Raw genomic sequence first — 23,096 nt, 5'->3', positions numbered from 1 at the left:
GTATAATTCTGTCAGCTGAGATTTTTTTTTTTTTTTTTTTTTTTTTTTTTTGAAAAGCTTGGAGTGAGAAAAAGAAAAATCATAATTTTTGTCGCTTTAACATTAGCAACCGTGTCTTAGTACAATATACAACAAAGACGATACAGCTTCTTATGTGTAAGTGTAAGTGTAAGAAACAAGATTAAAGAGAAATATAATATGAAGAAGAAAGAGATAGCAGCATGTACTAAAGGAAAGGCGTACAAATATTTGTATTAAGCATGATAAATACATGTATGACAGTACAATGTTCCGATAAGAACAGAACATTACATATAAAACAACGTTATTCAAAAAAGAAAAGTTAAAAACACAAATACAAACAAACAGAAAACAGAAGCACAACAAAATTTACAAATATCGATACAAGGCAAGGCAAGAAAGACTCTTTTGAGTAGAGTTATTGAAAACATGTAGTAGGAGTAGTAGTTAAAAGTGATTAAAATAGTGCGGATGTAATGCCGAAATCAAGATTCCAAAGGCTAAAACCTCCTCTCACAAAATCATAGTGTCCTCCTCTTAATGAAAGCTCCTTTTTCACCACAGCTTCTTTCACAAAAGGATATGTTAAAAGGTTCGCCAGAGATACATTCACAGCCTCCTGTAATATTTCATATTCATTTTTAACTAATAAAATATATATATATATATATATATATATATATATATATATATATATATTATGAATTTAAGTTGGTGTGAAAAATGAACATATATACCTTCTCACAGTTTGTACATTGATCAAGAAAATCCAAATCAGTGCAATCTGTTTGGACCTTGCTCTTTGCAGATAAACCAATTTTCACCCATTGCTCTATGAAATCACTGTTCATTCAATATGCAAAAAAAATAACAGAATAAAAAAAAAAAAAGTTATTTTTATAACGAAAACATGAATATGATATATTCGTCAGGTTTAATGTTGAATGAGAAAGTGGCGACTTACGTGGCGGTGGTTCCATCCTCAGGAAGGGACATGAGCCCTTTGATTCCACCACAACAGCTGTGTCCAATGACTACAATATTCTCCACCTGAAGGTACAACATCAACAGCGTAAGGGTAATATTGTAAATACATTATATGTAAAACGAAACTAATTGAATATTTTATCATTATCCCTCTCCCAGTTGATAGGATATGAGTAAATAAATACTAGTAGTCTAATACATTTGATTAAATAAGTGGTCCATGACAGATTAGAAAAGAAAGAAAAGGATATAAGTAAAAGAAGTGGGCCTCCACCTTGCTCGATTGATTATCGTAACGCCACCGTTTTTTAACGCAAACTTTCTACTTTCTTTTTCTTTTTAGATAATAAGTGAAAAGGAAATTAAAGATGGAATATGCTAAACTTACGTGAAGTCGTCAAGGAAAAAAAAAAGAAATTAATCCATGCTTTTTCTTCTAATTAATTATGTTTTAAAGGATTATTGTTTTTATAATAAAAATATATATCATTAAAACAATAAACTTTTTGTTTTGAGTAAAATAATTTAAAAAGTTATATGCATTTAAATGTACGTTACATGACCTTAATTCATTCGTCTTGACCCATTCAATATATGTTTTCTTTTTATTTAACATTTACACTTTAGATCAAATATAATTTAATACCAATTTTATGAACGAGTTGAAATTGCTAACCGAGGACACATGTAACGACTTTATTACATGTGGGAGACATGAAAATGAAATGAATGATATCCAAAGTTTTGAAATTTGATCATGTTAAGTTAGGTTGAAAGGTTTTCAAGGTAGGCCTTCTTTTAAATAATGAGATTTTCAACACAATCAAATCTTTTTAACATGGTATGTTTGATAAACACGTTGACCTTAAGACTGAATAAACGGGGTAATATAGATGGAGTCATTTTATATTAAAATAAGTTTAGAGTTAGTTAAATAAGTTAAAACCTTACTTAAATGATTGTTAAATTTTTGATAGTAAGATGCTTTGACCTCCAATTTTATAGGCAATGAGCATGAGAAATGAGACATGATCAATAATCTAGAATCTAGATACTTTTTAATAAAATAAGTTCTTTTTGACAAAAGGGCATATCTTGTTAAACCGTATGAAGGGCATATTCCAAGGGTAGATAGAGATATGGGACACGAAAGATGCAATACAAAGTAAGTAATAGTTGAGTTGGTCAAATTGCATCCACTCCAACACATTTAGGCATTTACCACCACAGATAATTGCTTCCTTTTACAAAAGGAGAAAACAAGTACCACTAAATAGAATAAAGTCCGGTATGGTACATAGGGTCCATAACTCACACAACATTTTCCTATCATATTTAATGTTCTTTTTTTTTTCTCACCTTTTAGAATTAAAAATAAGCTACTTTTTTTAAAAAAATTTCTTTAAGAAAACAAATAAGTTCCATTTTTGAAAAAAGAAAATTTCAAAATTTTATCTGAAAAGTCGTTACTTTTTTTTTTATAAGAAAAATCATTGATATGTGTAAATGTTTTGAGAAAAAAGATTATTTACCTACTATAACCGATTAGAATGTCACCATTAAATGTAAAACATTATTTATTATTTTTTTCTGAAAATAGATACACAACTTAGTGGTTTTATTGACAAAATTATATTTTACATTCAATGGTGACCTGTTAATAGGCTATAATAGTTGAAGAATGGTGTTTTTTTTAAACATTATTAAATGTCAATGACTTTTCTAGAAAACGAAAAAAAAAATAAAATATAACTTTTTTAAATAAAATGTTGAAAATATAGTGACTTTTTTTAAATTAAGTATTGTATATATGTTACCAAAGCGTTTTTAATCCAACCGTATCCTCTTCCTCCAAGTTTATAAATTAAAAAGTAATTTAAAAATAGATAAGATTTATTAAAATAAAATTAGAAAAAAAAAAAAAAACGGGGTTTCAATTTTCACCTTTAGATGCACCACTGCATATTCGACGGCCGCTCCTACACCGGAGTGTTTAACCTGTAACAGATAATGTTTTTAATAAGTCAACTAATCCATCAATTATTGAACCACGTATCCACTATCATTGAAAGCAACCACATCCAAATATCGAATAACAAGATAACGAAGAAAGAAGAATTTTATTGAATAAAGAACGCTAACCATCATAAATTTTATAATAGTTTATGTTACTTAATTTGATTTATATAAAACAAACGTAAAATGATATAACTAGAGTAGATAGATATTTTTGTTTCAATATATAACTGAAAACCATGTGCTAGTTTAGACAACATGTTAGCAATTATGCTTTGAAAGATGCTTATGGGTTTGACTTCATTTAGTCTACTTAGATGAATAGAAAATGCTTATAAAATTTTTCGATTTTCTAAATGTTGAAATTAATTAATTAATTATTTATTGAGTTTGAAGGATCACCGTGTCATAAGGGGGAACCATGTTAGCAATGTTTCTGACAACAAATGCTTCGCCTGGTTGGAAGTCTAGGATGTGTGATGGGCAAACTCTAGAATCCGAGCATGCAAATACCAAGAACTGTATTATAGTTCAAACAAAAAAATTAAACCCAAATCGAAACATGAATTCTGTTTATGTTATTTATTAAAGAGATTCAAGTGTAAATGTAATTAATGTAAAATCAAATCATTTATTGTATTTATTTATTGGTCAGATTAGTGTGAAATTACCTTTGGGCTCTGCCCTTTGGCAAGCTCACCATACAAAGCGGGATTTGTTCTGGAAGAAGAAAACATGAGGAAACAGTTAGATAGTGCATGAAAGATGAAGTGTGAGATAATTCAACTCATAAAAATAATGTAAATCGTATAATAATATCACCAGCGTTAAGTTTTTTTTTTTTTTTTTTTTCTTCTTCTTTAAAGTCAAATTTGAGGACGAGTAATGCCTAAAGGAGAAATAATAGTGTCGGCTGGTGGGTCAATCATCTAATTATCTAAAGAATTTAGAGCTTTATCAAGAAAGATTCAAATATTTTTTTTCTAACAAAAGAAAAGGTAAGTAGTGGATGATGATTTGTATAAAATATGAACAATAATGCGTGATTTTTAATGGCATAATATATAATCTGCTTCTTCCCATTTTATAGGATAAATTAATGAATTTTTAAAGCCTTCAACGAAAGTGACAAAATGGAAACAATAAATATGGCAGAATGGTTATATCCCACTACATAAAAATGAGCAGAAATGATCTGAGTAAATCCAAAAGGCTGTACAGACGGACGTACTCATATTTCTCTTTCTTAAACCGAGCGAATCCGTCCTTGATCCTCTCCACCGGATTAAACTCGTCGCCGCCTGCTGCCTCCAACTCCGCCGTCAACTCTTTGATCTTAGCGGCGGCAACGGCTTGAAGCTCACCTTTCTCACTGCAAAACCGTTAAATTTTATGGCGTTAGCATTGCCGGTAAATACGCCGGAGAAAAAAATAGAATTCTAATAAACTACGGGACCCGCCTGATGACGGCCGGCTGACGGCAGCTGTATTGGTCAAATGTATGGTGAGAAAATCAAAGCATTTAATCGAATTAACAATGCCAAAATTCTAAAGAGGACAACTCTGATCCATTTGTTTAAAAGTGTGAAAACAGCCGGCCAACGGTAATCATCACAGAACTGATCAGTCGTATATTAAAAAAAAAACACGGTTACCTCAGAAGCTTCTTCAATCCATCAATGGCGTCTTCGCATGTATAACCATTAGTTGCCATGTCTTCTACAACCTGAAAAATTCACAAAATCCATTAAGAAAAAAAAAGCAAATTCTATCAAATTCTACCGCTAACATGGAAAAACTGCTGATTATACATCTATGAATCGGATCAGATTCATAAACACATGTTTGTGATTCGATCATATCTGGATCAATGAATGATCGGCCAATTCAAAGAAGGTGAGACATAAATCTAAACAATCGATGATCGGAGTATATATAAAAAGTTAAAAATTATCGATGAAGTCTGATGATGATTTGGTTGATAATGGAGTAGCCATAAACCTTGTTAATGGTGTGACGATTATAAGCGTGTTGAAGCAAAATCTGCTGCTGATTAAGAGGAGAGAGATATCAGGCCACACACGTTTGTGTGACGATAAAGTGGGGGCGACTCTATTTATAGACTGCCCAACAAACCTTAGGTGGACTTTTTTATATAAATTTTTGTGTTTATTTATGTTCCTTACAACATTTACATATGTAACATATGTGACTGACTAAAAATGACATTCTATTTTACATATGACATAGTTATTACAATTTGTTGGTTGAAATTGATTAATTATTTTTCAAAAAACTAGTTATAAACTGTTAACTATAGGTTGATTTTTGATAAAGAATATTCATGAAATGTCTATTTAACAACACTCATTTTATATATATATATATATATATATATATATATATATATATATATATATATATATATATATATATATATATATATATATATAAATATAAAATGAGTGTTGAGATTATATCAGTAAGATAATTTGTAATATATATATATATATATATATATATATATATATATATATATATATAATGAGTGTTGAGATTATATCAGTAAGATAATTTGTTCATACATTGTCTGTATGTTAAAAAAATTTAATTATTTAAATAAGTAATATATAAAAATATATTATTGTGTAAAAGGTCTTTACGACTGGGATTAACGTTCAAAATTGAGATAAAGAAGTTCGTAAATATATGTTTTTTATTTAGTTTTTGCCAATCATAATTGTTCATCACTTAAATAACCTCATATCTACTCTAATAAATAAAAATCGTTTGCCACATGTCACACTATCATTCATTTGGCCACATGTCATTTTGTGGTTATTTTCAATTAAAATTTTTCCACATGACGTTTTGTGGTTTTTTTCCATTTAATTAAACTCCATATAATATTTAAATATAATAATTGCAATAAATTTAATAATAAATGCATATCAATTTTAATAATTGATTTTCCTTCTAATTTCAACATTTTTAAATTAAAACTTCATTAGTTTCCTTTGTTTATTTACCTAAATTATTTGTTCAAATTTAAAAGAGAAAAAAAATTAATTTTAATAATTCAATATTTTTTTTTCATTTTTCTTATCAGTTCAAACTTTTTCAAAATTAAAATGCTTACAATTGTCATATTTAATTTTTTTTTTTAAATAAACCCATGTAAAATATGGGTCTTATACCTAGTATACAACATAATAAAAAAAAAAAAAAAAAAAAAATCCAATATTTTAAATTAGTTTCTACAGTTTTGAGTTTTAAATTAATTTCAAAGCCCAATTTGAGATACCCGTTTTGGCCGTTGATGTTGTTTTGTTAGTTGATGGTTTGGAATGTATATTAAGTGTTTTTTCAGATACTTTTCTAGTTAATATTATCTGGTATTATTGTAATAATAGTTATATCACATTAATGGTTTGTACTGTTTTAAGACAATGACATAAATATTACAATATTACTTTTTCAAATGATAATATTATAATATATTATATTTTAGTATGATTTGTAAACAACATGATAAAACGAGGCCGAAAACTGGCAAATTTTTGGGACTTGGTTTAGAGAATTTTTACGCTAAGAGGAATTGCTTTATTTGGAATTAAAATTTAAGGTTTAGTTATTTATATTTTATGATTTTACTTTATTTTATTAGACACCAGTTGTGAGATCCATATTTATTCAAAAAAATAAAAATAAAAGTAAAAAGTAAATTGTAATTTTTTTTTCAATATAAATAATGAAGAAGGTTTTACATAGACTTAGCGGGTAAACGATCAACAAGCTGTGTCGCAACTCTTTTTTGGATGACAAAACTAAGTCTTTTAAAAAACAACATCTATAGTTCTTGGGGTCATAACATTATTATGCATGGCTCGTTAGACTCTATTGAATAACACCACAACTTCTGATGCAAGGAAACCGAAAGTATTAAATACAAAAGGTATAAACATGTGTTGATTTTCCATGCATGATTTCTCATGTTTTGTCACTTTGCATGATGCAACTTTTAAAGCAGCTTGCTACATGGTGAAAACCCCACTTCCCAAGTCAACAAGAGGGGAAATCCTTGTGAGATCCAGGCATGCATGTTTCCCTATAGCCCATCTAAATACTAAAACATCAGTTGGTCTAAGTGTTGATCTTTCGTCCAATGGGTCAGTCAGAAAGTTCACAGGTGCCTCTTTCTTGGCAGAAACCTCAGCGCGCCTAAATATGTCAAAAAAAACACCCTTAACCAGATCGTGTCGGTACTTGAAACCCATGAGCTCTTTGCAATGAACAACATGCTCCCCCAAAGGAGTCAAAGCATGCCTTGCGACACACAGGGCAAGTCTCGTCAGCCGGAAATAAAAGGATCATAAGGTGATACTTGAGGATGACACGATACTCCATTGGCGATATATGATGGCCAAGACCGTCAATAGGAATAGTCATAAGAAAATCTTGAGCATGTGGGGCCCTTAGACACTCAAAAATTGTTTTTTGCCTAATCGTCATGTCGAAGTGAACTTCCATGTCTTGGACAATTTTACTAAATATAAATATGTAATTATTCCTAACTAACACCTAGCTACACATATGTCCACGACCGGACTTGAACCTTCGACTTCAAAGAGGGAGGACACCACCCGATACCACTTGGTTAGAAGCCATTTAGTAAGTAAATTGTAAATTTGATTCATATGGTTTGTCGAAAAATGTGGACGAGGTTCAAAAAGTTTCCGGTTTGCATCACTAGTCCAAAATTGAATAATATTTTGTGGTTTTGGTCTCTGATAAATTTAAAAAGACTTATAATACCCCCCCCCTTTTTTTTTTACATTTTTAACATAAATTTTAATATTTTAAAAATTAGAAAAAAGAACACCGAACCACCCACCCCCTCCCCCTACCCCCCCCCCCCCCCCTCAAGAAAAAGTCAAAAACACTTTTAGCCATCATCATTTTCACAACATCAAGTTCATCATCTTCACACCCATCTCCACCACTTTTCAAGTGAAGAACTCTGCAATGAGGTTGGGCTTAAAACTGATACAAAATTGACAAACTCCTGTATCCCTACCCACTCACCATACACCAATCTCTCCGTTGTTCCCCTTCCAATAATCGAGGGGTTGTGAAACCCTAGAAGTTAAAGGAGTCAGATGAAGGTCATGAGTGTTTGTTGATGAAGGCAGATATAGGAAATCGAAAACCCAGAGTGGCGGCTGATGAAGGTCATAAGACGGAGGCACATTCACAATGTCCATGAGTGTGGACGATATTAGAGATCTAGAAAACCCCAACCTTGGAAAAAAATCCTAGAACTCGATTTTCAGAAACCCACATCCCATCAAATTTTAGAAATATTTCCTTTCTTCTCCCATCATCACAAGGATTTCTTTAAAGAACTCACATATGGATCGAGATTTGCATGTGTGCGTGTTCTTTATTTTGTGTTTTTCTCCACCGGTTTTAAGATTTTTCTTTATCAGTGTTTACATTTAGAGAAATTTCTACATCTGGATTGATTTTTGGTTTTGCATCTAGATCATTTATCTGGGTTTTTAGTCAATAATTTATGAGTTTTTTGAATTTTTTCCACATTGATTCTCTATGTATTTTCATATGGTTGTAGCTCAATACTATATATATATATATATATATATATATATATATATATATATATATATATATATATAGAGAGAGAGAGAGAGAGAGAGAGTGTGTGTGTGTGTGTGTGTGAGTGAACAGTGGAAAGGGTGGGTAAGATTTTTGTTTTTATTTTTATTTTTGTTATAAAAATATTAAACTGAATATTCAAAAATTTAAAAGAGAAATTAAAAGGGTACTATAGTCTCTTAAAATTATTTTAAATTTATCAAGGACCAAAACTACAAACAATATTCAACTTTAGACTAATGATGTAAGTCAGAAAATAAATATGAAGATCTAAAATTTTAGAAAGTTTAAATTTGAGAAAACTGTAAAAATGGTCCTTGTGATTTTCAAAAACTGTGGATAGAGTCCAAAAAAATTTCAACTTGCATGGAAGGTCCAAAATTACAAATTTTCCTTGGTTTTAGTCCCTAAAAGACTTGAAATGACTTTTATGCCCTTTAATTTCTTTTTAATTGTTATTTATTTATTTTTAATTGTTTTATAATTTATAAAAAAGAAATGGACCCTATAACACCCCAGCTCATCCTATATTTCTTGCTCCTTCTCTCACTCGTCAAAAAGTCGTGGGCTTCAATTACTCTCCATTATCACCCATCTTTCCCGTCGAGAAGCCCTAATGTCACCATTGACCACCTAGATTTTTCACCGCCCCTCATCGCTACTAAGTATCTTACTTCTCATCACCTCTATTCTCCCTCTCCTTCTTGCACCACTATATTCATGTCTTGAAGCTTGAAACTTTCCATCACGAAACCTCGATGGTAGAACCCCATTTTCAGACATCTACACGTTTTCTGTCGTTTCATCTTCAAGAATCTACCTTCCAACTCCATTGTCGTCATCCTCCCATCATTTGCGCAACCTCCTGATGATTGAACCCCACTGTAGGTTTCCTAAACACAACTTCGATGAAATCCCTTTCTCCCTCAGGAGGTCAAGTTAAACTTTGATCTATGTATCACCTTTCTAGAGAAGATGGTCAGGTTCAGTGAAACTCTAATTTTTATAGAGAACTGAGATGTTCACATTGGATCAAAAGAAAAAGAAAGTCGATGTGTGTGTAGCAGAGAAAAAGAGGTGAGTTTGGATTTGAAATCAAATGTAATGTGTTTTGGGTTTTGTGGATTCCAAATTTGGAACTAGATAATAGATTCCGGGTGGGGTGATTCAACGGTGAGGAGAGAGGGAAGCAAAGATCAGGTCAGTTAGTGGTGATCGACTTTTGACGAGTTACCAATGATGGGTTATATTCTTTGGTGTCGAAAACTAGCAACCACTGTGTTCTAATACTACACGAGTCAACTGAGTAGATATTTCTAATTTCGCAGGCTTTGTAACAGATCATGAATTATGTGTGTGCGTCTTTGAGTTGCTGGTATTGAATTATCAACTATGTATATTTTTTAGTTTTTAATGTATTTATGTATGTGATTTGGTTTATAGGAAAATAATATTGAAGAAGACAACCAAATGGGGGGGGGGGGTACCGATGGAGAGGGTGGGGTAGGGTGTAATTTTACTTTATATTTTTTTTCTAATTATTTAAATACTAAAATAAATAAATATAATGGAAAAAAGAGATGAAAAGGGAAAAATTGACATTTCAAGAGAACCAGAGACTAAAGTCATGAAAAATTCTTGATTTTGAACCTTTTATGCAGGTTTGAAACTTTTTAGACCCTATCTATAATTTTTTGAAAACCACGGGGACCAAATTTGCAGTTTTGTCTTTGAATTTATAAGGGAAAAAAGAAAAATATTTAATTATTAAAATTTAAATGTTCATTTCTTTTTTAAATTTAAATAAATAAACATTTAAAATAATTTGATTCAATTTAGAAATTTAAAAATTATTAGGAAAGTTACATTATTGAATTTGATATGCATTTATTATCAAATTTAAATATTATATGGAATTTAATAAAATAGAAAAAAAAAAAAACAATACAAAATGACATATAAATATAATTTAATCTAAAATTGCCATAAAATAATATGTGTCATAATACATGAAAGAATGGTAAGTTATAAAAATGATTTTATTTATTAAAGTAAGAAGAATATTTCATTTTTTTCTATCTTAAAAGTTTAACAAGGGTTCTCTTACTATAAATAGAGCTAGCGGTCATATAATTATTTAGTGTGAATTGAGATTTTGATAAACTTTTTAGAAAATAAGGGATAATTGTTAGAAAAACAAAGATTGTTTATTGTGAGTGTTATTAGATTATGGGTCTAAGAATATCAATATATACTTGAATCGTAATTGCAATTTTTTTAAATATGTGATTTTGACCCATGCCAATTCAAAATTGGAATAATCCAATAATGATAATTTAAAAGTCATCCACTTCTAAATATGAAACACATAAAAGCAACTTGTTGTTTTGAATTTTTTATGAGACAGATGGAAACAAATGATCAATGAGGATTAAGAGTGTTAACCATTTTCTGGAACATCAATATTCCTTATATGCAAGGAAGATGACAGTTAGAAGTTGGTTCAATACAAATATGTCCACAACCTATTTTGGGTAGAAAATGCATGTTCGAGCTCTTTCTTGTTATAGAAATCTGTTTGGGTTTTGGAAAGTTGCCAACGAACCTGTAGGGTGCTGACCATTGGAACCTTATACCTAGGGGCACTGCCCCCGAATCCCCGTATTTCCGAGTTCATATTTATTACTCCAAGTATGCATCATGCGCCTCCAGTCTCGGTGAGTAAATAGAACATAATTTATCTCAATATTAATAATAATTACTAAAATATGTCGATAACACTAATATATTCAACAAGTTTTTAAGACCTGTTTGTTTGGCAAACTTGTTGATAATTGGTAGATGAAAATTAAATAAAAGCTAAAAGCTTAAATATCAAATAGTTAGTAGCTTTTAAAATTGTAAAATCAAATAAAAACTAAAAGCTTAAATATCAAAGTTTCCAAAAACTACTTAAAGTATTTTTTTTTCTATTATAAGCTTTTTATTTAAAACAAAAACTAAAAGCTCCTGTTATGAAACGTTTTTTCTTTTCGAATTATATTTGTAAAAACAAAAACAAAAGCTTCATACTTAACACGCCATTAAATGTTTTACATTTGTTTTCGGATTTCCCATATATTAATTTATCATATATCATGTTGCCAATATGTAGATGTATTGATTCAGATAAGCTCTAATAAATTAGTTAGCTTATTATACTTTTTTTCGTAACATGTAAAATGAAAAACAATCAAAATAAAATATTAGAATATTGCAGATAGTCTTTTAACAAAAATATAAAATTAAGTTATTAGCATAATAGCATAAATTTTTATCATCATATTCAACATGCTAACTATTTACTATAAGATAGAAAATTAGGCAAGTATCTTTTCACCTATATGAATGTCTATATACTTGAATTTTTTAAAAACTATATTTTTAAAATGTCTAAAACAAAATAAGTTATGTTATCGTTAGGGTGAGGGTTGTATTATTGATTCTTTCTAAATACGGTATTTTGTGACGAATGGAAGCATGACATACATATATTTATACTTATACATGTATATGTATATATAAAATATATGTATATTCAACGCGCGATATAAATTTAACATGGGAAGGGAATAAAAGAAGCTTCATTGAAATAGCGGGCCACTAATCGCGCGAGGGAGGGGTCTATTTCTACTCTAAAGACGATTAAATTGCATTAAATTAAGATTTTAATTTTCCTAAAAGATGTGGCTAGAGTGGAAACTCTAAAGACGATTAAGCGGCCAATTCTCACGGGTTTCTTGTATGGCTATTTCTACCAAAAGATTGGATTAGGTAATAGATTTTTTTACGTCAATTATATATGTTTCTTGGTTTTTGAATTTGTATGTCTTTATCTTGCATAGAATATCAAAGAGTGGATAAGGTTGGCAATTACAAAGTATTAGCAAACGATTTGAATGCAATGAGAAACAAGAATCTAAGGCTAAAGGAAGTGGTAACACTCTTACCATGTTGTCACATAAGATTTTTAAGTTTTTTTCATGACACTTAGGCTTAACATGTCTACCACAAAAAAGGTAGGGAGTGGAAGTGTAACAATTTAATAGGTTTAATTGTGGAGAAAAAAAATATATATCAAGAAATACAAATCAACCAATCACAACACACCTTCATATTTTCTCTCTCCTCTCTCTTCTCGCTACACCCATGGCGTCTCTTTCTTAGCACCCTTGGCATAAGGTAGGGAGTGGTGTAGCACCTTTAACACTTTCCTTAACACCTCCACTCTCTTTAGCCTAAGAAGGGAAGTGACTATATAACTACAATGCCAAACATCCATAAGGGGGGGGGGGGGGGGGGTGTGCAATGTCTTACTATGGGGCAAATGTGATTTTATGGTCAATCATACTTCATCATCTTGTATTTGCCTTCGGAGTTGGGAGGGAATTTTCTTTGAATTCCTAATTTATAAGCCTTACGTAGAAATGAAGGGTTTAAAAAGTTTACTAATCATGTACAATATATTAGAGAGATTTATGGGTGATGTTGAAATTTCCAACGAGAATGGCGTGTACTAAATTTCAATTTCACAATGGTGTTTGGGAATTGTTTATTGTTTTGATACCATGGAAACATGAATTTATGTTGAACGAGTGACTTCAGTGTTTGGGAATGATAGGTATGCCATTTAGAGCTTCGTGTACAAATTTAGTTACCAAGATAATTTTGTTTTGTTTTGTTTTTATGCACTCGCATTAGTTTTGCCATAAAAAAAAATTATGGTATAGCTTATTGTTCGTTTACCCGTTATGTTTATGTAAATCATTTTGGTAACCAAAATATATATATATATATATATATATATATATATATATATATATATATATATATATATTATTTTAAATTGGTTTTATATATTTAATTAGTTATTATTAATTTAGTTATTTTATTAGAAAATGGTTGTCCAAAATTTAGGAATAGAAAAATGATAATTTTCTTGTGTTTTAGTAAGTTTAAGAAAAAAAAATGGAAGAGAAGAAGTTGATGTGAAATAAGAAGTGTGAAAAGGATACCCACCACCTCACAATGGACACCTGTTATTATTGAATGTGCAACAATATTAAATACACGAAACGAAAGAGTCCCTAAACATAAATAAAAGAGGACTGTTTTTATTAAATTGTATGTTTATGTGTGAAAATAATATATATATATATATATATATATATATATATATATATATATATATATATATATATATATATATAATTAACTTTAAATGAGTTTGTGTTCTTCTCCGTTAGAGTTTCGAAACGATATGTCGTATGTCCAAAATGGAGTATATGTGAATGAGATATCGATACTCAAAATTGAGTATTTGAGAATGAAAGTTGGACAAAAGAGGTGGGTGTAGGAATAAGTCTCACATTGGAAGAAAGACCATAATCAAGTGAGTTTATAAGCTTGAATGTATGATAGGCTTACAGGCTTGTGTCTATGGTTTTACTCCAACTCCTACTTGCGTGTAGCCCGTAGGGGGGGAGGGGGGTCTGACTTGGCCCGTGCAACCCTCGTTTTTGCTAAACTTAACAGTTTTGGACCTTGGGTTTGAGTTTTTGGTAATTGATGCATTTATTGTGCAATTAATGGCATTTATTGGCACAATCACTTCTTTATTTACGAACTGATTTCCTGTTGTATAAAAACGGACCTCTACTGCCTCATTCGATACATATATGCAAATACTCATCTTCTTCCTCATTTTCTCTGCAACCATTTTCGACGATTCTTTAAGGCAAGTAGTCAGTACACATTGTTACGGTTGTTGTACCCTGGGAACAGACGACGAATATGTTTAATGGAATTGAGTCCAACTTGAGTCTCAGCCTCTGCGTTTTATCACTAACGTTTTTTCTTGCACATTATTTGATTCACAAATAGTTTATTCAATTCAAAAATGGAGCCAATAACTAATAATCTTAAACATATTTTCTCGTCTTCAATTTTTTTCATTGTTCTTCTTTATTTTCTGAATCGAGTGTGTATCGATTTCGTTTGTCTTGTAAAACCAGACTCTTGTTTTACTGTAAACAATTTAACTGTGATTTCGATACTTTCAGAATTTCAAGAACTCCTGCTGCTGTTACCCCTATTGTGAACTCAACTGCTACCATACTTGTGCCAAACATCATGGCTAATCATGTTGAGCGACCTGAATTTTTTTATGGTCTGGACATGAAGAGGTGGCGACAGAGGATTTTATTCTACTTGACCACTTTGGACTTGGCTTGGTTCCTAACAAAAAATGTTCATGTAATTGTTGAGAGATAGGTTGATGCTCAATATATGAATGCAATTGATGCTTGGATGCATTCTGAATTTCTGTGCCACAACTATGTGTTGAATGGGCAAGCAGATGCACTTTACAATGTTTTTTTTGTAAAGTTGCAACTACTAAGGAACTATAGGAGTCCTTGGAAAGGAAGTATAAGACAGAAGACCCTAGTACCAAGAAGCATGTTGTTGTTAAGTTCTTGGAATACAAAATGGTTAACTCAAAATCTGTTATGAGTCATGTCCAAGATCTTCAGGTCATTATACATGATAACAATGCTGAAATAATGGACCTTAATGATTCTTTCCAAGTTACATCGATGGTTGAAAAGCTTCCTCCGGGATGGATAAACTTCAAGAACTAACGTAAGCATAAGCGAAAGGAGATATTTGTGGAGGAACTGGTGGTGTGTCTTCGTATTGAAAAAGACAATCAAATGACTTTAAAGAAAGGTGGTGATGTTAAACCTTCTAAGGTTCATGTGGTGGAAGTTGGTCAAACTTCCAAGAACAAAGGCAAGGGAGCTCACAAAGGGAAAGGAAAGGGAAAAAACCTAGGCCCCAAGGCAAGAACTTTCAAGAAGAATTTCAAGTGCTACAACTATGGCCAACCAGGTCACAAGGCTTCAGAGTGTCCACAGCTCAAACGGGAGAACCGTCAAGCAAACATGGTGAATGATGGCATGGAGTTGGTGGCCATGATAACTGATCTCACGACCATGGTCTCGGAGGTGAATCTCATGAATACTAATTCAAGGGAATGGTGGATTGAAACGAGGGCTACTTGTCATGTGTGTCATGACAAGGGTTGTTTCAAAACCTACAAGGAAGTTGAAGATGGTGAAAATCTATACATGGGAAATGCAGCTACCGCAAACATCAAAGGATGCTTTGTATGTTCCTGAACTTCGTAAGAATCTAGTGTCGGGTGGTTTGTTGAATAAGTTTGGATTTAAGCTTGTGTTTGAGTCGGACAAGTTTGTTTTTTCCAAGAATTGTATGTTTGTGGGGAAAGGATATGCCTTGAATGACATCCTCAAAATGAATGTAATGGTGTCAAATGAAATTAATAAAGCAAGTTCTAGTTGTGCTTATGCTTGAGTGTTCAAATGTTTGGCATGGTCATTTAATACATGTAAATTACAATTCTATTAAACGTCTAGTTAAAGTAGACTACATACCTAAATTTGATGTTGACTCAAATCACAAATGTCCCACATGTGTTGAAGCTAAACAAACTAAATCACTTTCCAAACAATCAAAAGAAACACCGAACCTCTTGATTTAATTTACACTGATGTGTATGATTTAAAATCAATTCCTACTCAAGGTGGGAACAAATACTTCATTACGTTCATCGATGATGTCATGAAATATTGATACATATATTTACTTAAGAGTAAAGATGAAGCAATGGACAAGTTTGTTTTGTATAAAAAGGAAGTTGAGAATCAACTTAACAAGAAAATCAAATTAGTTAGAAGTGATATGGGTGGAGAATATGTTTCTCCATATGCTGAATTTTGTGCGCAAAATGGAATTCGTCATGAATTCACACACCCTATTCACCTCAATCTAATGGCATTGTTGAAAGAAATAATCACGCTTTGAAAGAGATGGTTAATGCCATACTAATTTGTTCTGGTGTAAACCAGTCAATGTGGGGGGAAGTTATTTTGTTTGCTAATAATCTTTTAAATAAGATACCTCGCAAAGAAAATGATGAAACACCATATGAACTTTGGATAGGATGAAAGCCACCATATAAGTACTTGTGAGTATGGGGGTGCCTAGCCAAAGTTGTTGTACCACCACCTAAGATATAAAAGTTAGGTCGTAAGACAGTGGATTGTGTATTCATTGGGTATGCACAAAATAGTAGTGCTTATTGGTTTCTTGTGCATGATTCTAAGAATCCTGAGATACACAAGACTATAATAATGGAATCAAGGAATGCTTCATTCTTTGAAGATGTATTTCCTTAATTAAACAAGGAGGTTGAAAGCCCATCTTTACCAAATATTGAAGTTGTTAAAAAGTATGAACAAGCTCAATCCAAGGAAGAAGAGATAGAACTCAGAATAAGTAAGAGGGCTGGAGTAGAAAAACCATTTGGTGATGATTTTTTTCACCTATGTGATGGAAAGTGAACCTAAAACCTACCAAGAGGCGGTTACTTCTTCTGAGGGGCCTTAATGGAATGAAGCCATAAAAATGAGGTAGAATCTATCTTACAAAATCATATGTGGGAGCTAGTGGATCTACCTCCAGGTACAAAGCCACTTGGTTACCGTTGGATCTTTAAGAGAAATATGAAAGCCAATGGTAGAATTGATAAATACAAGGCAATGTTAGTAATCAAAGGGTATAGACAAAATGAAAGTCTAGATTAATTTGATACGTATTCATCAATAACACGAATAACATCAATTAGACTAATGCTTGTCATTGCAACAATTAGAAACTTGAAAGTTCATCAAATGGATGTGAAAACTGCTTTTCTAAATAGGGAGTTGGAAGAAGAAATTTATATGGAGCAACCTGAGGGATTCATTACCTCGAGATAGGAGAAAAAGGTTTGTAAACTTGTTAAGTCTTTATATGGATTAAAACATGCTCCAAAACAATGACATCAAAAGTTTGACCAAGTGATGATGGAAAGTGGTTTTAGAATTAATGAGTGTGATAAGTGTATCTATGTGAAAAACACTACTTATGTTTATGTCATCTTGTGTTTATATGTAGATGATATGCTTATCATTGGTAGTGATGACAAGATGATAAGATCCACGAAGGATATGTTGAAATCCAAGTTTGACATGAAAGATATGGGTTTAGTGGACGTGGTTCTTGGAGTTAAGATTAAAAGAACCCAAAATGGTTTGATTTTAAGTCAAACACACTACGTGGATAAGATTCTTGATATGCTAAGGGAGATACTAGCATAGCTAGAACTCAAATTGATCGTGATCAACATTTACGTAAAAATAGAGGTGATAATGTTAATCAAGTGGAATATTCAAGAATCATTGGTAGTCTGATGTATTTAATGAGTTGTACAAGACCTGACTTAGAATATGCTGTGAGCAAACTATGTAGATTTACTAGTTAACCCAGTTCTTAAAACTGGAAGAGTATTACTAGGCTACTAAGGTATGTGAGATACACGTGAGAATATGGACTGCATTATGGCAGACATCCAGCAGTTATCGAAGGATACACTTATGCAAATTGGATATCTGACATAAAAGATTACAGATCTACAAGTGGATATGAGTTTACACTTGGAGGTGCAACTATAGCATGGAAATTTTCTAAGAAAACGATTATATCTAGATCTATGATGGAATCTGAATTTATCGCCTTAGATAGTTGTGCTGAAGAGGCATAGTGGCTATGTTAATTTGTAGAGGACATTCCTGACTGGCCAAAGCCGATAACGGCCATATGTATATATTGTGATAACCAATCGATAATTGGTAGAGTTCAAAGTACAATGTATAATGGGAAATCAAGGCACATTAGACGTAGACATAAAATGATACGACAACTAATCTCTATGGGGGTTATCACGGTTGATTGGGTGAAGTCAAAGGATAACATTGCGAATCCACTTATAAAATGCTTGAGTAGAGATGTGGTTTATAAGTCGTCAAGAGGAATGAGACTAAATCCCTTGAATGAATAAATTCATACGAAGGAAACCTTACCCAGAAGACTGGAGATCCCAAGATCTAGGTTCAAAAGGACAACCTAGTTTAATGAGTGAGGCAGGTCACTGTGGGGGGAGTTAACATTACGTCCTAGTCCATTCCTATATGTAGTGACAAATGAGGCTAAACATGGTTTTTAATGATTTTTGGAATCAGCTATGTGAGAGAGAAGTGGGGTCACTTCGAAGGGAATTATGAGGGCACAATTCCTAAAGCTCTTACAGAACCAAGTTGGTGTTCGTGACCAAAACAAACACATCTATGAGGACATGATCTTGTCAGGGAGAGTCCTATGAGAATTATATTGCCATCAACACAAATGGAAGCTTAGTTCAAAGACATCAAGATCTACTGACTGCTAGGAGATTAAATATAATTCTTAAGGGAGGGTTCAAAGGGTAATACCTACCCATCCTATGTAGGATTCAAGTGTTGAAAATTTCATTTGGAAATTTGATGCATATGGGGGATTGTTGGAAATTTTAGTAAAAATATGTATATTTTTACTAACTTTGGACATATATATAAATATACACATATGTTATATATATATATATATATATATATATATATATATATATATATATATATATATATATATATATATATAATTAACTCTAAGTGTGTTTGTGTTCTTTTTCATGAGAGCTTTATATTGTATGTCCAAAATGGAGTATATGTGAATGAGATATCGATACTCAAAGTTGGGTATTTGAAAATATAAGTGACAAAAGAGGTGGGTGTGGGAATGTGCCCCACATCGGTAGAAAGACCATACTCAAATAAGTTTATAAGTTTGAATGTATGATAAACTTATAAGTTTGTGTCTATGGTTTTACTCTAACTTCTAATCATATTGATAACATGTATGGGGTCATGAAGATCAAACTTTTATTTGAATCGAAATGAAAATTTACTTTCTGAATATCTTTCTAAATGTGTTCACATTTATATTTCATTCGACCAAAAAAAGGTAACAAATTCAGAGATTAATAAAGTATTATGCGTGCGACGGTGCGAGTCATACTCTTATGGCTGTGAGTAGTTGTCCATTCTAGCTATTTAAAAGCCATCGTAATTGTCATAGGCCACATTTGGAAAGTGCCATTTGAATAACAATTGACTCTTTAGAATTATTTTTCTTATAAAAAATAGAAATAATCGAGTGTATGACATAAGGAAAGATAGATAAACTTGTATTTTAATTAATACTGATTACTTTAATTATAAAAGATAAACATATTCTCTTTAGTCATTTAAAATGTAAAAAAAAAAAAAAAGTTAAGAATCTACTTATCTAAGTATTAACAAATATTACACGATCTTACACTATTACTCTATTAGTTATGGCCAACAAATTATCTTAATGTTATCTTGTTAATGGTATTTTACATATTTAATATTTATTAAATAACTTATTACATTTTGTGTGAAATTAACTATATGATATTTTTTAAATCATTGACTTAGTTTTGATCGATTCAGTTGTTGACTAACCCAATTTTGCTTTGTTTAGGCGCCTTGTGTGACCTCCCAAGGGACTAGCTTGGAAAAGTAAAGGTGTAACGATATTTATGAATATTAATATATTATTATAGTTACAATCATATTCATATTTATGTAATTTAAATATTATTTGATTGTGGTTTGTCATAAGTATATCAGTTTTGACTCATTTATATGTAAATCCATTGTTTTAGCTTGCACATTATTTTTGACGGGCCAAATTAAGAATTATTCAGCTAATATGAAAGCGAATCTAAAGTGTACCCAAATAATAAGATATCATAAATTGTTTTATTATTATAATAAAGTTTTTATTTTTTCAATCATATGTAACACATTAACTATTTATAAAACTCAAATAATTTAACAGTAGACTACTAATAACTTTATATCACAGCGTCAATAATACCAAAACTCTTACCAATGGCTTTTTGGCACAACATAGCGCGATGCAACTCTTGAATTTCCCAGCCATATATTAGACTTTTATGCTCATTCACTCCTGTTGCAAATCACTTTTAATCTATGGTAAATGTCATCAAACATTGACAAACGCTGTAAAAAAATACTCTATCAACATGGTCCATTTGAGTTTCTAATGTCTATCATGCAATCATAAAGTGATGTTTTTTTAGAAAAATAAATTATAACTTAAACATTAATGGTTAAAACATTATCATATCCCATTTAATTCATGTATAATGACATTAGTACTTATACATTACAATTGTAATTTTTATAAACTATACATTAAGAATATGAAAACCTCATATTTCATATACACACTTCGAATTTTTGGAGGAAAAAGTATTAAACATATGGTATATATAACTAGGTTCTTTATATATAAGATATAAGAAAGAAAAAAAATACCTTAGAAAGTAGTTTGTTTCTCCAAACGAAGCAAGTGTGTGCTTTTCTCCCGAGATAAGTCTTTCATGGGGATATGGTGCTTAAATTGGGAGAAACAAAGAAAGGGGTCGAAGAGCCCAGAACAAAAATTGCTATGATGACTTGTACTTTTTGTAGTAAGAACTTGTACATTTGTGGTGTTCGATAACTTCGTATCTATGAAGAAATGGTTATAAAATTTCTAGTAGACAAAATTAAGGAATGAAGACAATTTGGATAAAGAAAGTGATGGGGGAATTCACGTAGGCTTCTGAATGTGTTATCTTCTTGAAATGAGAGAATGTTACACATTTAGAAATCTGCTCCATATATCCATACATTCACTTATGCCAAAAAATGGGCCATAAAATCCTAAATCCTAACAACATTTTCAAATTCTTCAAAGAAAATACAACAAATTCTACGTATTTTAAGATACAAATCTATTAACTTTTAAAAAAATCATACGTTATGAATTATTGTTAGAAAGAAATGAGTTTAACCATCTACAACCAACTCTATATACTAAGTAACTTTTTTTTGGTGTAAAAATGAGTTTAACCATCTACAACTAATTCTATTTTTTTCTTACAGAAAGTAGTGTTATAAAAAATATTATTTTAAATTTGGAGTAGCACTATTATTTACCGGGAGTGAGTAAACCGAAACCAAAAACCGAAAAACCGATAAAACCCGATGGTTTGGATTTAAGTTTTTTTAAAACCAAAATATTGGGTTCGTTTTGGTCTTAGGAAATTCAAAAGTTGATGAAAACTGAAACCGGACCAAATTATATATATATATATATATATATATATATATATATATATATATATATATATATATATATATATATATATATATATATATATATATATATATCACTATTGTAAAAATCTTGACTAAGTCCTGATTAGTCACCGATTAATCTATAGGCGCTACATGATTGACTAGGAGCGCCTAGCGATTAATCTATGCATATATAATGAGTGAAACAGTATAACATGATGCAATTTTAACACTTTGAAGAAGTTTTATCTCAACAGAAACTATTTGAGGTATGATTAGTATTGTTTTAATCATATTAACCTATTTTGTTATGATATTAGTGGTATTTATGAATTTTGATATGATATTACATATATTTGGTTTTTTGAAATTCAACAAATTAGCAATTAATGGTCCTCGATTAATCCCCCGATTAATCTCCGCCTAGCCGGTTAATCCCTTAACCCTAGTACACCGACTAGCTATCGTCGAGTGTTTTTTACAACCTTGATATATATATATATATATATATATATATATATATATATATATATATATATATATATATAGGTCAGTTGAGGACTTAGAGGGATCAAAAGTACGATTTTTGGGAAAAATATAGTGCCATGACGTGGCATGCCAAATGCACGAAACGCACGTGTTCTGAATGACCGCCACAACATGGTAAGAGGAAGGCCACGATGTGGGAGCTGTTGCAACCCAAGCCCATGATTTTTTTTAGAGTTTCTTCCATATTTAAGCACCTAATCTCAAGGATTATAGCATCCTCTTCAGCCTCCAACCCCTCCACTTGAAACCCTAGCCTCCATGGATGATTAGGAGCTTGTTTGATTGATTGTGTCACACCCCTAAACCGGAACGACGGAAACGTTCGGGGGTGAAGGACATCATGTACAGTATCACATCAATTGTATAATAGTAACCAAAGCAAACACAACCATTACATTAATAAAGTAAAGTGTTTACATATGTTCATAACATTGTTTATATGACATCAAAAGACATAACAAAAGTATAAAAGACGCAACTCTAGAAAGCTCCGTCTTCTCAAAATCTTGCGGGTGTACCTGTCTTATCGGTTCCCTGAGAATACAAGTGATTTTGAAAGTGTATCAACATTTAAGTTGGTGAGTTCATAAGTATGTTTTAGTGATGAAAAACTCGTCTTGTATTTAGAAAATG

At 31.2% G+C, this 23,096-nt stretch overlaps 1 protein-coding gene across 3 annotated transcripts; it reads right to left on the bottom strand.

Moving 5' to 3' along the window:
- Positions 1-224: 224 nt before the first annotated feature.
- On the bottom strand, positions 225-21,392 carry LOC111910653 (carbonic anhydrase 2). 3 transcript variants are annotated; one of them, XM_023906490.3, is made up of 10 exons: positions 21,108-21,392; positions 20,656-20,736; positions 4,680-4,750; positions 4,256-4,396; positions 3,696-3,744; positions 3,427-3,543; positions 2,953-3,006; positions 986-1,071; positions 759-864; positions 225-640 (listed from the first exon to the last, which is right to left on the bottom strand). In XM_023906490.3, the coding sequence occupies exons 2-10, from the start codon at positions 20,707-20,709 to the stop codon at positions 479-481; spliced, it is 840 nt and encodes a 279-aa protein (XP_023762258.1). In that variant the 5' UTR covers positions 20,710-20,736; positions 21,108-21,392; the 3' UTR covers positions 225-478. The 3 variants fall into 3 exon arrangements, with proteins under 3 accessions (XP_023762258.1, XP_023762260.1, XP_042756759.1); XM_023906492.3 differs by lacking the exons at positions 20,656-20,736; positions 21,108-21,392 and adding an exon at positions 5,026-5,169; XM_042900825.1 differs by lacking the exons at positions 20,656-20,736; positions 21,108-21,392 and adding an exon at positions 4,836-4,988.
- Positions 21,393-23,096: the final 1,704 nt, after the last annotated feature.

The sequence above is a fragment of the Lactuca sativa genome, chromosome 4 (assembly GCF_002870075.4).
Source record: "Lactuca sativa cultivar Salinas chromosome 4, Lsat_Salinas_v11, whole genome shotgun sequence".
NCBI lineage: Eukaryota > Viridiplantae > Streptophyta > Magnoliopsida > Asterales > Asteraceae > Lactuca > Lactuca sativa.
This window is presented reverse-complemented; position numbering and strand designations above follow the sequence as displayed.